The 12550-nt window shown below is 41.8% G+C and overlaps 1 protein-coding gene across 3 annotated transcripts in view; it reads left to right on the top strand.

Annotated features, from left to right (window-relative positions):
• The window catches only part of LOC121922770 (oncostatin-M-specific receptor subunit beta-like), a 51971-nt gene that overhangs the window by 12692 nt on the left and 26729 nt on the right, over positions 1-12550 (top strand). For 2 of the 3 annotated variants that reach the window (XM_042452558.1, XM_042452557.1), the window contains 2 exons: positions 9245-9323; positions 12081-12250. In XM_042452558.1, the coding sequence (XP_042308492.1) occupies positions 9254-9323; positions 12081-12250 (240 nt within the window). In that variant the 5' untranslated portion in view covers positions 9245-9253. Of the gene's footprint in view, positions 1-4065; positions 4085-9244; positions 9324-12080; positions 12251-12550 lie in introns of those variants that run through there. The other variant, XM_042452559.1, reaches the window with a different exon arrangement.

Here is a 12550-nt window from a genome sequence, read left to right as displayed (position 1 = left end):
TGTTTATATAATGCCATCAGTGTACATGTCATTTCAGAAAAAAGATAGCCACCCCTACCAAAAGTATACAATCTAAACACACAATTTGTTGTGTGCCTTCAAGTTGCTTCCAATTTATAATGATCCTAAAGCAAACCTATTACGGGGTTTTCTTGGCATAAATTGTTCAGAGGAGGTTTGCCGTTGCCTTCCCCTAAAGCTAAGAGAGTGTGACTTGCCCAACATCACACAGTGGGTTTCATGGCCGAGCGGGGAATCGAACCCTGGACTCCAGGGTTCTAGTCCAACACTCAAACCACTATGCCATGCTGGCAGGAGTAATACAAACAATACAATTAATTATAAAATGAATTATCCAGCTGCAAATACAAAAAAAATGCAATGCAGTACAAAGCAAACTGACATACAAAACATGATTTATGAAACTGTATTAAATTAACATTCCAAAAACGTTGGAAAGCAATTAAGTTTTTAATTGAGATTCATCAAGGCAGCTACATCACATGGAGTCCAGAGCATTGGTTGATCCATCCTAGGACCATTTTAGTTGAGATTTATCAGGACAACTGTGTAGGGCAAAACTCTGGGATCATGTGGCCAGCATGACTGACTGGAACACTGTTACCTTCCCACCAAAGTCCATTGGAGTTGTTGCACTTTCATTTGTTTGCTTTGCCACTGCCCTGCACTTGCATCAGGGTGTTTGTATGCAGGCATGAATATGCCCATTTTCTGCCTTCAGTTGGACTATCGTGGTTTCTTTTTGCTCTGGGTTTTAGCCCTGGAGTGTGAAAAGAATGAAAGCCAGTGATAAATTACTTTGATAAGAAATAGGGCTCAATAGCAAGGATAGGTTTCCTGACATAGATGGTAGTAAAGAAAGCTCAGACAGATTAGAAATGAAAATGAATATGAATAAACTTATTAAATGAAAGATATGAAGGTTGGTTTAAAAAATTAACTGTTGGATTAGGGAGACATGTTTTATTTAGGGAAGAAACCAGAGAAGGCAAAGGAAGGAAGTTTAGATGTGGATGATAAAGTTTAGTTAAGTGAAGGAAGGATAGGGAAGTGTTTGAAGGTCTGAGTATGTAGGAGGAAAGATATGAGGAGAATTGGATAGAGGGGATGAGGAAGAAGACACAGAGAGAGGATGTTGAAGGAATGCAAAATAAGAGGGAAAAATTGAAAGGTGGAAGTGAGTTAAGGTAAGAGAGCAATTTGAAAAGTGAGAATGTGGAGGGGGGAAAGGAGGGAAAGAATAAAGATGATCTTGGTTTAGGAGGGTAAAGGAAGCTAGGATGAATTCACAAAGATTGTTAGGTTTAATGGTATGTATTGAATAGTAGTAAGATGTTGGCTATACGAAATTTTATTACCAGAATAATGCTAATGTTTAGTATCTGATGTAGAATGGATGATGTTACATAGGATGGTTGTATGGTGTTAGATATATGGATGTATGGTTCATATATATATATATATATATATATATAAATTCATTTCGAATGAAGTTTTTTTAAAATGCTCTTATTATATTTTCTGAATAAAAGTTGAACAAATAGAGTGATAGGATGCATTCTTGCCTCACCTGTCTACCAATTGGGAACCATTCTGTTTCTCTATATTCTGTTCTAATAGCAGCTTCTTGTCCTAAGTACAGATTCCTCATCTAGACTATCAAATGTAGTGGCACTCCCATTTCTTTGATAGCATTCCAAAACTTTGCATGGTCTGTGCAGTCAGAGGCTTTGAAGAAAAAGCTCAGGCTTGTTTTCTTCTGGAATTCCCTGGTGCATTCCATTATCCATTGAATATTTGGAATGTGGTGCCTGGTGCCTCTTCCTTTCCTGAACCCTGTTTACATCCCTGGGATTTCTCTCTCCATATATGACTGGAGTCTATGCTGCAGAATTTTGAGCATAATTTTGCTTGCATGGGAAATTAGTGCTATGGTTCTATCATTGTTTCAGTCTCTTCTTTTTGCAGATTGGAATGTATGTAGATCATCTCTTGTCTCTTGGCCACTGTTTTGTTTTCCCTATTTGTTGACATATTTTAGTTAATGCAAATTGATTCCTTTTGTGTGGTCTGAATCAGTTCAACTGGGATATCATCCATTCCTGATTATTTATTCTTTTCAGTTCCTCTGAGTGCAGCTTCCACCTCCCTCCCCAAAATGTGGGGTTCATCTTCATATGGTTCCTCATTTCATATTTCATTCTTTTTTTAAAAAGTCTATTTATATAGCTGTTCTGTGTATTGCTTCCATTGTCTTTTTATTTTGTCTTGATCTTGTAGTATGTTCCTCTTCTGATCATAGAACATCCCCACCCCTGATTTGAACTTCTCTTTTAGTTCACACATCTTGTGAAAGTTTCTCGTCTTCCTTTTTTGTTGTCTTCTATTTCTCTGCATTTACTATTATAATAGTGCTCTTTATCCTTGCTCACTAGTCTTTGAACAGTTGCGCTCCTAATTCTAGTTTTGTTTCTCCTTTGCTTTCTCCTTTCTCCTTTGCTTCTTGCCTTTCCTTCACTGCTTGAAGCGTTTCTTCTGTTATCCATGGTTTCTTCTCTTTCTTTCCAGACACAGTACAGAGTGTTATTAAAGCCTCAGATTATAGGATCTGGAAAGATGCAAATTGTGACCCTCTTCCTAAATTTTCAAAGAGCTGCATAAAGTGATACAGGTCTTTCAGATAACCTGAGACCTTAATATCTTTCTGTACTAAACTCTATATCATTGTGTACTACATCTCAAGAAGTGGGTTTATATTCACAAATGCTTATGCTAAAATACGAAGCAATCTTAAAGGTGCTGCTGCATTCTTCTTTTATTTCCCCCCTCCTTTTTTATCTATGACATATTGACAGACCATAACGCTGACCTGGCTTGTATCACGGAGACCTGGCTTGGAGCAGACAGCTCTGTAACCTGGGCTCAGGCCCTTCCGGCTGGGTACTCCATCAATGAGCAGGTGAGGGGAAGCGGGCAGGGAGGGGGTCTGGCCATGGTCCACAGAAACAACCTTACCTTAATCAGGATACCTATCCATGCAGTAGACCACATCGAATGCATTTACCTTATCTTGAAGACCAGGGAGAGTCTGGGGATTCTGTTGGTTTATCGTCCACCTCGTAACCTAACAGACTCCCTAGCCGAGCTGATGCAACTAGTCTTGGAGCTGATGTTGGAGTCGCCTAGGCTGCTAGTCCTGGGTGACCTCAACATCCCCCTCGAGACTGGGTTGACCAATCTTACTGGCGCAGCTCGGGAGTTCATGCTCTCCATGACAAACATGGGCCTCTCCCAGATAGTCTCTGAGCCTACACATTGCGCAGGTCATGCCCTTGATGTGGTCTTCTGCATGGAACAGGCATATCCATTGGCGGAGATAATTAGTATCTCTGTTTTGTCATGGACGGATCATTTCCTGGTTAAGGTTGGACTGAAGGCCACTATCCCTCTCTCCAGGGGTGGAGGGCCGATTAGAATGGTCCGCCCTCGAAGGTTGATGGAACCCGTCAGGTTCCAAGAAGCCCTAGAGGGTTTTATGGTTGGCAGTGCTGGCAATTCTGTCAAAACTCTGGTTAATACATGGAATAACAACTTTACCAGAGCGATTGACATGATCGCTCCCAAGCGCCCTTTCCAACCCGCTCAAAATCGTAACCCATGGTATACGGAAGATCTTAGACAAATGAAGCGGGTTGGACAACGACTAGAGCACCAGTGGCAGAGATCTCAACTCATATCTGATAAGACACTTCATTCGACCTTTCTTAGGTCCTATCAAGTGGCAATAGATGCAGCTAAGAAATCCTTCAATTCTGCATCTATCGCATCTGCAAAATCCCATCCAGCTGAGCTGTTCAGGGTAGTGAGGAATTTAACCCAACTACCTCCTACCCAGAACCCTTTATTAGATTCTTCTGTAGCCTGCTGTGACGCTTTTAATGATTATTTTGCAGATAAAATCTCTCAGATAAAAGCTGATTTGGATGCCAATTTGAGGACATTGACAACAAGAGAGGCATCCAGTGCCTCCGCCATTACTGTTAGACTGGATCAACTTGAGTTGGTAAGTGCTGAGGATGTGGACAAGCTTCTTTGTAGTTTGAAAAAGATGACTTGCCCTCTCAACCTTTGCCCAACCTGGCTGGCCATCCAGGGGGGAGAAAAAAATCATGGTGATGCTGAAATACATAATTAATGCATCCCCCAGGGAAGGCTCCCTGCCTCCCTATCTCAAGGAGGTAGTAGTTAGACCACTCTTTAAAAAGCCTTCCCTGGACCCCCTGGATAGAAATAACTATAGACCAGTCTCGCTACTACCATTCCTGAGCAAGGTGATCGAGAGAGCAGTCGCCAATCAACTACAAGCAGTCTTGGAGGAAACGGATTTTCTGGATCCATTTCAAATCGGATTCAGGACGGGATACAGAGTTGAGACTGCCACGGTCACCTTAGTCGATGATCTCCGTCTGGGCAAAGACAGGGGAAGTGTGACCCTGCTGGTGTTCTTGGACCTCTCAGCGGCCTTCAATACCATTGACCATGGTATCCTTCTGGAACGCCTGAGAGAGTTGGGTATTGGAGGCACTGCATTGCAGTGGTTCCGGTCCTACCTCTCAGGCAGGTTCCAGATGGTGTCGCTTGGGAACAGTTGTTCGGCCAAGAGGGAGCTCAAATCGGGCGTCCCTCAAGGCACGATTCTGTCCCCAATGCTATTTAACATTTACATGAAGCCGCTGGGAGAGATCATCCGGAGACATGGGGCGGGGTGTTATCAGTACGCTGATGACACCCAAATATACTTCTCCATGTCTTGGACTGAAGCAGTGACTAAGGATGGCATCTCTCCTCTGAATGCCTGTCTTGGGGCGGTAATGGACTGGATGAGGGAAAACCGACTCAAACTGAATCCAGGTAAGACAGAGGTACTCGCTATAGGAACCCCGAATCCAAGAATGGAGTTGTGTCAGCCAGTTCTGGATGGGGGTCACACTTCCCCTGAAGGATTATGTTCGCAGCATGGGGGTGCTCCTTGACTCGTCGCTCCAACTGACAGCTCAGGTGGATGCGACCGTCAAGAGTGCCTGCTATCAGCTTCGTCTGATATGCCAACTGCGCCCCTTCTTGGAGCCGAGGGGCCTGGAAACAGTAGTACATGCACTGGTAACCTCTTAATTGGACTTCTGTAATGTGCTCTACTTGGGGCTACCCTTGTGCCAAGTTCGGAAACTTCACTTGGTGCAAAATATGGCTGCCAGATTGATCACGAGAACTTCTAGGAATGACCATATAACACTGGTCTTGAAGTCCCTGCACTGGCTGCCTATTAGTTTCCGGGCAAAGTACAAAGTGTTGGTGATTACCTTTAAAGCCCTACATGGCTTGGGCCCAGAGTACTTGAGGAAACACCTTCTTCCCTATTGTCCGTCCCGCACACTAAGGTCCTCTGGAAGAAATCTACTACAGCCAAAAAAATCTAGGCTAACATCTGTCTCCCAGAGGGCCTTTTCTACTACTGCTCCAAAACTATGGAACAACCTGCCGGAGGAGATCCGTCACATTTCCACTCTGACAGCTTTTAAGAAAGCACTCAAGACAGATCTCTTCCGGCAGGCCTTTCCAACTTAGTTACCCTCCCCAGATATAGAGATATTTGTCCCCTCACCTGTCTATTCTTCCCTGCCTATTTTTTGGTTGTTTAATGTTTTTGATGTTTTTAATGTTTTTATACTCTTACTGTTTAATTCTGTTTTAGTACTGGGAATGGGTCTAAGGTTTGATTTTTTAACTCTATTGTAATCTGATGTATTTTATTGTTGTAATCCGCCTGGATTCTTCGTGATTGGACGAGCTAGAAATAAATTTTGATTTTATTATTATTATTTATGCTGCAAGAGACTAATACGCTATTTATTTGAAAACTAATAAAACTATACAAACAGTAAATGACTCTGCAGAGCCTTGGCTGCCCAGTTCCTCATCATCACTGAGAGTGTGAACCTGAAACTCAGTTCTGTAGCATTTGAATCTTCTTTCTATCTGCCCTTTCTGTAAATATATTACTCTAGTCGCTTCTCTTATTTTATTATTTTTCCTCTTATTATTTTTCTGTTGTGCCCCTCACTTCCCACTTCCATTTTCAGTTTGCCCCTTTGGGTTTCCCACAATGATTTTCTTTCTCATTCTATTTCCTAATTCCAAAGAGACCATCAGTTTTGAGTAGGGTTGCCATAACTGTCTACCTCCAAACCGGGACAAATGTTAAAAAAAAATGTTGGACAAAATTTAGCCCAAAATGTAGGACAAATGTAGGGCCAATTTTGGGCCCAAATGTAGGACATTTTTTTAGAAATGGAGGACATGACCAACTAGAAACCAAAAAAATTAATGCATTTAAAAAGCATTAATATAAAGGCATGCTTCTAAGTCATGCTTACCTTCAGAGAGAGTGGTCATCATCATCAATATCATTAAAAAATTAATGTTTTTAAGTAAGAAAGGGCCCTTTCCTCCCACCTCCACCACCAGAGGCCTAGAAGGCCGAAAAGCTGGATATCATTCATTGGAAATAAGCTGGATATCATTCTTTGGAAATAAAAGTCCACAGAACATTAGCATTGATTCAAAAGCATTCTCTGGTGCCATTGCAAACTACATTTCCCACTTCCAGGCATTCTTAGCATATTGAACCAAACATGCATTCTCTAGTGCCATTGCAAACTACATTTCCCACTTCCAGTGTGCAGGCACAGGCCTAAATAAAAGAGCAGAGGCTCCTCCTTCTTGGGGACAGGCAGACTAGCAGAGGAGCTGGGCCCGCCCCCTGCCAACAGTCAGGCTCCTGCTGCAGGTTCCTGCAGCTGTGCAAGGCAGGGCCTGAAGGAGCTTGGTCCGCGGTGCCAGCACCACCTGGGAAGTTAACGGGAAGCAGGACAGTACCGTCCTGAACCATTAAAACCCAGGAAAGTCCTGCCTGTGGCAATCCTAGTTTGTGGAATGGAGTGGGGGCGATTCCTATTTTTGTTGAGAGGGAGAAGCAGTTTTACTGATTGACTCCTTCCCTGACATATTTATTTGTCCAACTTGAACTGAGAAAAACTTCTGTCAGTGTGCCATTATTTTATATATATATATATATATATATATATATATATATATATATATATAGACACATAGAAGAACTCTGTGTATCCTTAGGGATTATTTGGGGGAAAATAGCTGGTCTTCCTCTGACAGAGGCCATTTTCAGACTGCAAGTTGCTTTTACTCCTTTCAAAAGAGGCACATCTTTTCTCCACTGGAAATAGGAAGGGAGTATAGATGGCTTTTGGTGGGACGATGGTACAAAAGGAAAGGAGATTAGGTAAATTCTTGGACTATAAATTCATCAATGGCTATATATTACCTCCGCTGAGAGCCAGTGTGGTATAGTGGTTTGCACACTGGACTCTGAAATCCAGAGTTTGCATCCCTGTTTGATTATGGAAATCCACTGGGTGACCTTGGGCAAGTCACATTGTCTCAACTTCAGAGGAAGGAAAAGGCAACTCCCCTAAACAAATCTTGCCAAGAAAACTCCATGATAGAGGGTCACCATAAGTTGGAAATGTCTTGAAGGCACACAACAAGATTACCTCCAATATTGTAGGCAGTGCCACTGTCCTCATCTCCTGGTTCTCAGGCATCTAGATGACTACTCTGGGAAACTGGATGCTAGATTAGCTGGGCCTTCGGTCTGATTCAGCAGAGCCCTTTTTATGGGTAAGAAGCTCCAATTCTGTCCCCTGTAATGTCATCCAGTTCAAATTGCAGCATCTACAGGGGAAAGAAACACAGAATTAACAGGGAAAAGAAATACAGGCCTGTTACAGACAGCCAAAATAAAACTGCTTCAAGTCACAGTGGAGGTATGGTGTTTCAATGATGCATGCGTCCTAAGACTCCAGAAGTCGCACCAAAGCCACGTTCCAGCTTGGAGTGTGGCTTTGGTGTGACTTCTGGACTGTTAGGACGCATGCATCATTGAAACACCATACCTCCACTGTGACTTGAAGCAGCTCTATTTTGGCTGTCTGTAACAGGCCACAGAACACACAAACATCTAGTGGGCGGCACTGAATTATGTTCCTTCTACCAGATCAAAGTTGTCTTTATCTGAGCAATCCTCTCTGTGTCTTCCAAAATTGCTCCAAAAGGTTGGGGGAACTTCTTCAGCCAAGTCTGAGTATTCTTTACTGGAGCAACATGAAAGGGAAGGGGAACTCTCATGTTGTAAATGAAAATTTCCTGGTGTCAGTGTGAATTTCGTCTAATGTGTTGTTCTTTCCCAATTGCTTTATTGTTTCATAATTATCTGTAGCAAATTTGTATTTATTTACTTTTATCTTATTCATATCTCACCTTTCTTCTGGGACAGGACCCAAGAGGTTCAAAAAGGGGGAACATGTGGCCCTTTAGGTGTGCAGCTAGCCAGCCTATTTCAATGGTCAGTGATAATGGGAGTTGTAGTCCAACATCTGGAGGGTTATATTTCTCATCCCTGATCTCAAGGTGTCCCAGCAAGTTTTGTCTATTAGGAAAGGTGCTATCTTTTCGGATAGTAAAGTTTGTGTATTTCTTTCCTCCAGCTGGAGAATAATCCCCTCTCCCATTTTCTGTTCTTTGGAGTATCCTAGAGGATAGCACCGGCCTATTGTTTACCATATATACTCGACTATAAGTCGACCTCATGTATAAGTCGAGGACAGGTTTTGGGACCAAAATTATGGATTTTGCTATGACCCGTGGATAAGTCAGGGATAAAATTTAGGGACATATAGCAAAGGATCTAAAAGATGAAGCAAAGCAAAACAATGTCAAAGAACTTACAAAAGTCCAGCAGACATAACTCTTTGCGCTTAGTCTTAAGACTGGATGGATGAGAGAGTAAAGCAGGTTGGGAGCTTCACATATTATACCCTTGCTTTTCATCAGGAGATGGTTCCTTCTTTTAAATAAGAGTTAAGATACAATACTTACATTGACCCATGGATAAGTCGACTCAGGTTTTTGGGGACAATTTTTAAACCTAAATTTCTAGACTTATACATGAGTATATACAGTAGATTTGCCTTTCTTTTTACAGTTATATGAAAATAAGTCTTCAATTGTTGGAGGTATTGGACAATGTATCTAAAGCCCAGAACTGAATCCAGAAATGTATTATGCTGTTCCATGTTTCTTTCAGGAATAACCAATGGAATGTTTGTTGTGTCCAGCAGCAATTCTCTATATACTGCTGTGTTTTGGCCTGCCTCAAAGTCAAGGTAAAGAGTTGAATGTATATTTTCTTTCTTTAAAAATTTACCTACATAGCTAAGCAGAAGAATGTATTCCTTCTGAGCAAGATTGCTCATTTCCTGCTTTATAAAAGAGAATTGCTCATACTTGTGTTTTCAGTTTCAGACCTATACTTTGTTTTTGGAATATTGCAGCAAACAGTGTGACCTTCTAGTGACATGTATAATTTATTGCTGTTGCTCAGTTAACAAAATCACAGTATTCTCCAGCATATTTGTAATTGATCACTTGCTACTCATTTGTACAAGACTGATCATGCTGATAAGGAAATTCTGGAACTTTAATCCTCAAAGGTAACTTTTCCAAGGACTCACATAAGTGGACTTGAAATACAGAGAATCTATGAATCCATGCTCCTGTCTGGAGATGTTGCCTGGAGATTCTGGGTGCTATAATTAAAACATATATTGGCCCATTACAGACTGCCCAAAAGGGGCGGTCTCGGGCCGTTGTCGGTTGCAGCGCGGAGGAGTCGCAGCAGCCAAACCGTGCAACTCCTCCGCACTGCAAAGAAGGAGCACGAACTGTGCACTCACGGCATCACTTCCGGGCCGCGACGTGGGGACGCAGAGCGTCCATTACGTCAAAATGGCGGCGGCCATGTGGAACGGCCGCCGCCATTTGTTACGGACTCTGTTCGTAACAGGGTAAGGGGTGTCTGGAAGAGACGCCCCTTTTTCAAAATGGGACGTCCTAAGGACGTCCCTTATGGCAGTCTGTGTTCTTCCCTATTTTCTCAAGCTCTGAATTGGATAATTTGTCCCCATAACAGGGCTGATAATGCAGCAGGGGTAAAGGATTAATAGTCTGTCTTTCTCTCTGTCTCTCTGTCTCTCTCTCTCTCACACACACACACCAGGGTAACATAATTGTAGTATGTTGTCAGACTTTCAGAGCTATGGGGACAGAGTTGGGTATTGTGGTAAAAGTTGATTTGATTATTTCTGAATAATAGCGTCATAGGTTGGAATGGACCATAAAGGCCATCTAATCCAAACCATGCCATACAGGACACACCATCAAAATATCTCAAGAGGTACAGAGATCATCACACTACACACTACACCCTTAAAGCTTTGCTATTCCACTTCAGCTTATCTGGCTGCCTCCTGTTACACTCTGAGATTTGCATTTTAGGAAGAGACATTTGGCATATTCAGCCAGAGGGCTCTTACGCATATCTGAACTTTGTTGTTGTTAACTGCCCTCGAGTTGATCTCGACTCATGGATGAGACATCTCCAAGACCCGCTGTCCTCCACTGCTCTGCATAATTCTTGCAACCCCATAAACCTGTGACCTCCTTAATAGAGCCCATCCATCTGGCATGTGGCCTTCCTCTCTTCCTACTTCTCTCTACTTTTCCCAGCATTATTGTCTTTTCTAATGAGTCTTTCCTTCTCATTATGTGTCCAAAGCACAACGGTCTGACTTTGGTCATTTTGGCTTCCAGGGAGGTTTCCAGCTTGATCTACTCTGGGACGCATTTGTTTGTTCTTTTGGGAGTCCATGGGATTCTCAGCACTCTTCTCCAGTACTACATCAAATGAATTTATTTTCTTCCTATCATCTTTCTGAACTGTCCAGCTCTCACATTCATCCATGGTAATAGGGAATATGCTGGCTTGTATGATTCTAACTTTTGTGCTGAGTTGTATATCTGTGCATTTTAGAATCTTTTCTAGTTCTTTCATAGCCACCCTCTCCATTCTTAATCTTCTGCTCATTTCCTGACTGCAGTCCCCGTTTATATCAATGTTTGATCCCAGGTATGGGAATTCTTTTACTATTTCTATTTCTTCTTTGCCTAGGTTGAACTTGTGAAGGTCCTCAGTGGTCATTATTTTGGTTTTCTTTATGTTCTTTATGCCTGCATTTGCAATTTTCTTTTATCTTCCTTAGTAGAGGTTCCAGGTCTATGGGGTTTTCTGCTAGTACTATGGTGTCATCTGCCTATCTTAGCTTGCTGATATTCCTTCCTCCTATTTTCACTCCTCCTCCTTCTGTGTCCAAGCCTGCTTTTCTTACAATATGTTTTACATATAAGTTGAACAAATAGGGTGATAAGATGCAGCCTTGATCTGCATACAAGTTGAACAAATAGAACACCGAACTACAAACCCCAAAATGCAACAGGAGGCAGTAGGAGCAGTTAAAATGAAATAGCAATAATAATTTCCATAGTCATCCAACTTTAGTTGAAAGACCTCCAAAAAAAAAAGGAGGACCCACCACCTTTCAAGTCAGTCTGTTGCATAGTTGAACAGCTATTACTGTCAGGAAGTCCTTCCTAATGTTTAGGCAACGTCTTGTTTCTTGCACCTTAAATCCTTTGGTTTCTGTTCTAGTCTTCAGAGCAGCTGAAAACAAGCTTGCTCATCTTCAACGTGGCATCCCTTCAAAATGAAAATGAAAGAGAGAGAGAGAGAGAGAGAGAGAGAGAGTAGTCTGGAATGCCTTTTTTAAAAATAAGAAACTCCTGCTGAATTTTAGTACTAACAGGATTTCTTTCTAAGTGTTCACAGACTGTCAGTTTAATTATCTGCTCTAGAGTCTTTCCTAGCACTGATGTCAGGAGGATGATACACATTGTGTATTAATGCTACCATGCAAACCTACTCCTCAGAGTTGAAGGTATTAAAATGAATCTGATTTTGTGTCTGCTTGGAAGTTGGTTGTTTTGTTTTTGCTTTGGTTTTCAGTTCCCATTCTTTTCTCCCAAAGGTAATAATGTATTTCAACACATAACACTTAAAGTTTCCATAAATCGCGCTCTTCAGCAACTGTTACTCGAGTGGGATGTTAGCGATGATGTGAAATCATATCACTCTGAAGGAGACATGGTTTTTAACATCCAAATTTATCGAAGTGAAGAGAATAATATTGTTGTCAATGTAAGTTTCTTTTTTTTCAAAGTTTCTTTAATATATATAAGTTCCAGGAACAAGTTAAAGCATAGCTTTATTCTGGGTAGGTATATATTTCCTTCCTCATCTGTAATGTTATGTAGTTTTGTGCCAGGCTTCAAATCCTGGCTTGGCCATGGAAACCTACTGGGTGACCTTGGGCAAATCACATTCTCTCACCCTTAGAGGATGGCAATGACACACACACACACACACACACACTTTAAAGAAACTTGCCAAGAAAACCTCATGATACCTTAGGATCGCCATAAATGGAAACAACTTGAA

This window comes from Sceloporus undulatus, chromosome 2 (assembly GCF_019175285.1).
Source record: "Sceloporus undulatus isolate JIND9_A2432 ecotype Alabama chromosome 2, SceUnd_v1.1, whole genome shotgun sequence".
Taxonomy (NCBI): Eukaryota; Metazoa; Chordata; class Lepidosauria; order Squamata; family Phrynosomatidae; genus Sceloporus; species Sceloporus undulatus.
Note: the sequence above shows the minus strand (reverse complement) of the source record. Positions and strands in the feature narration are given on the sequence as shown.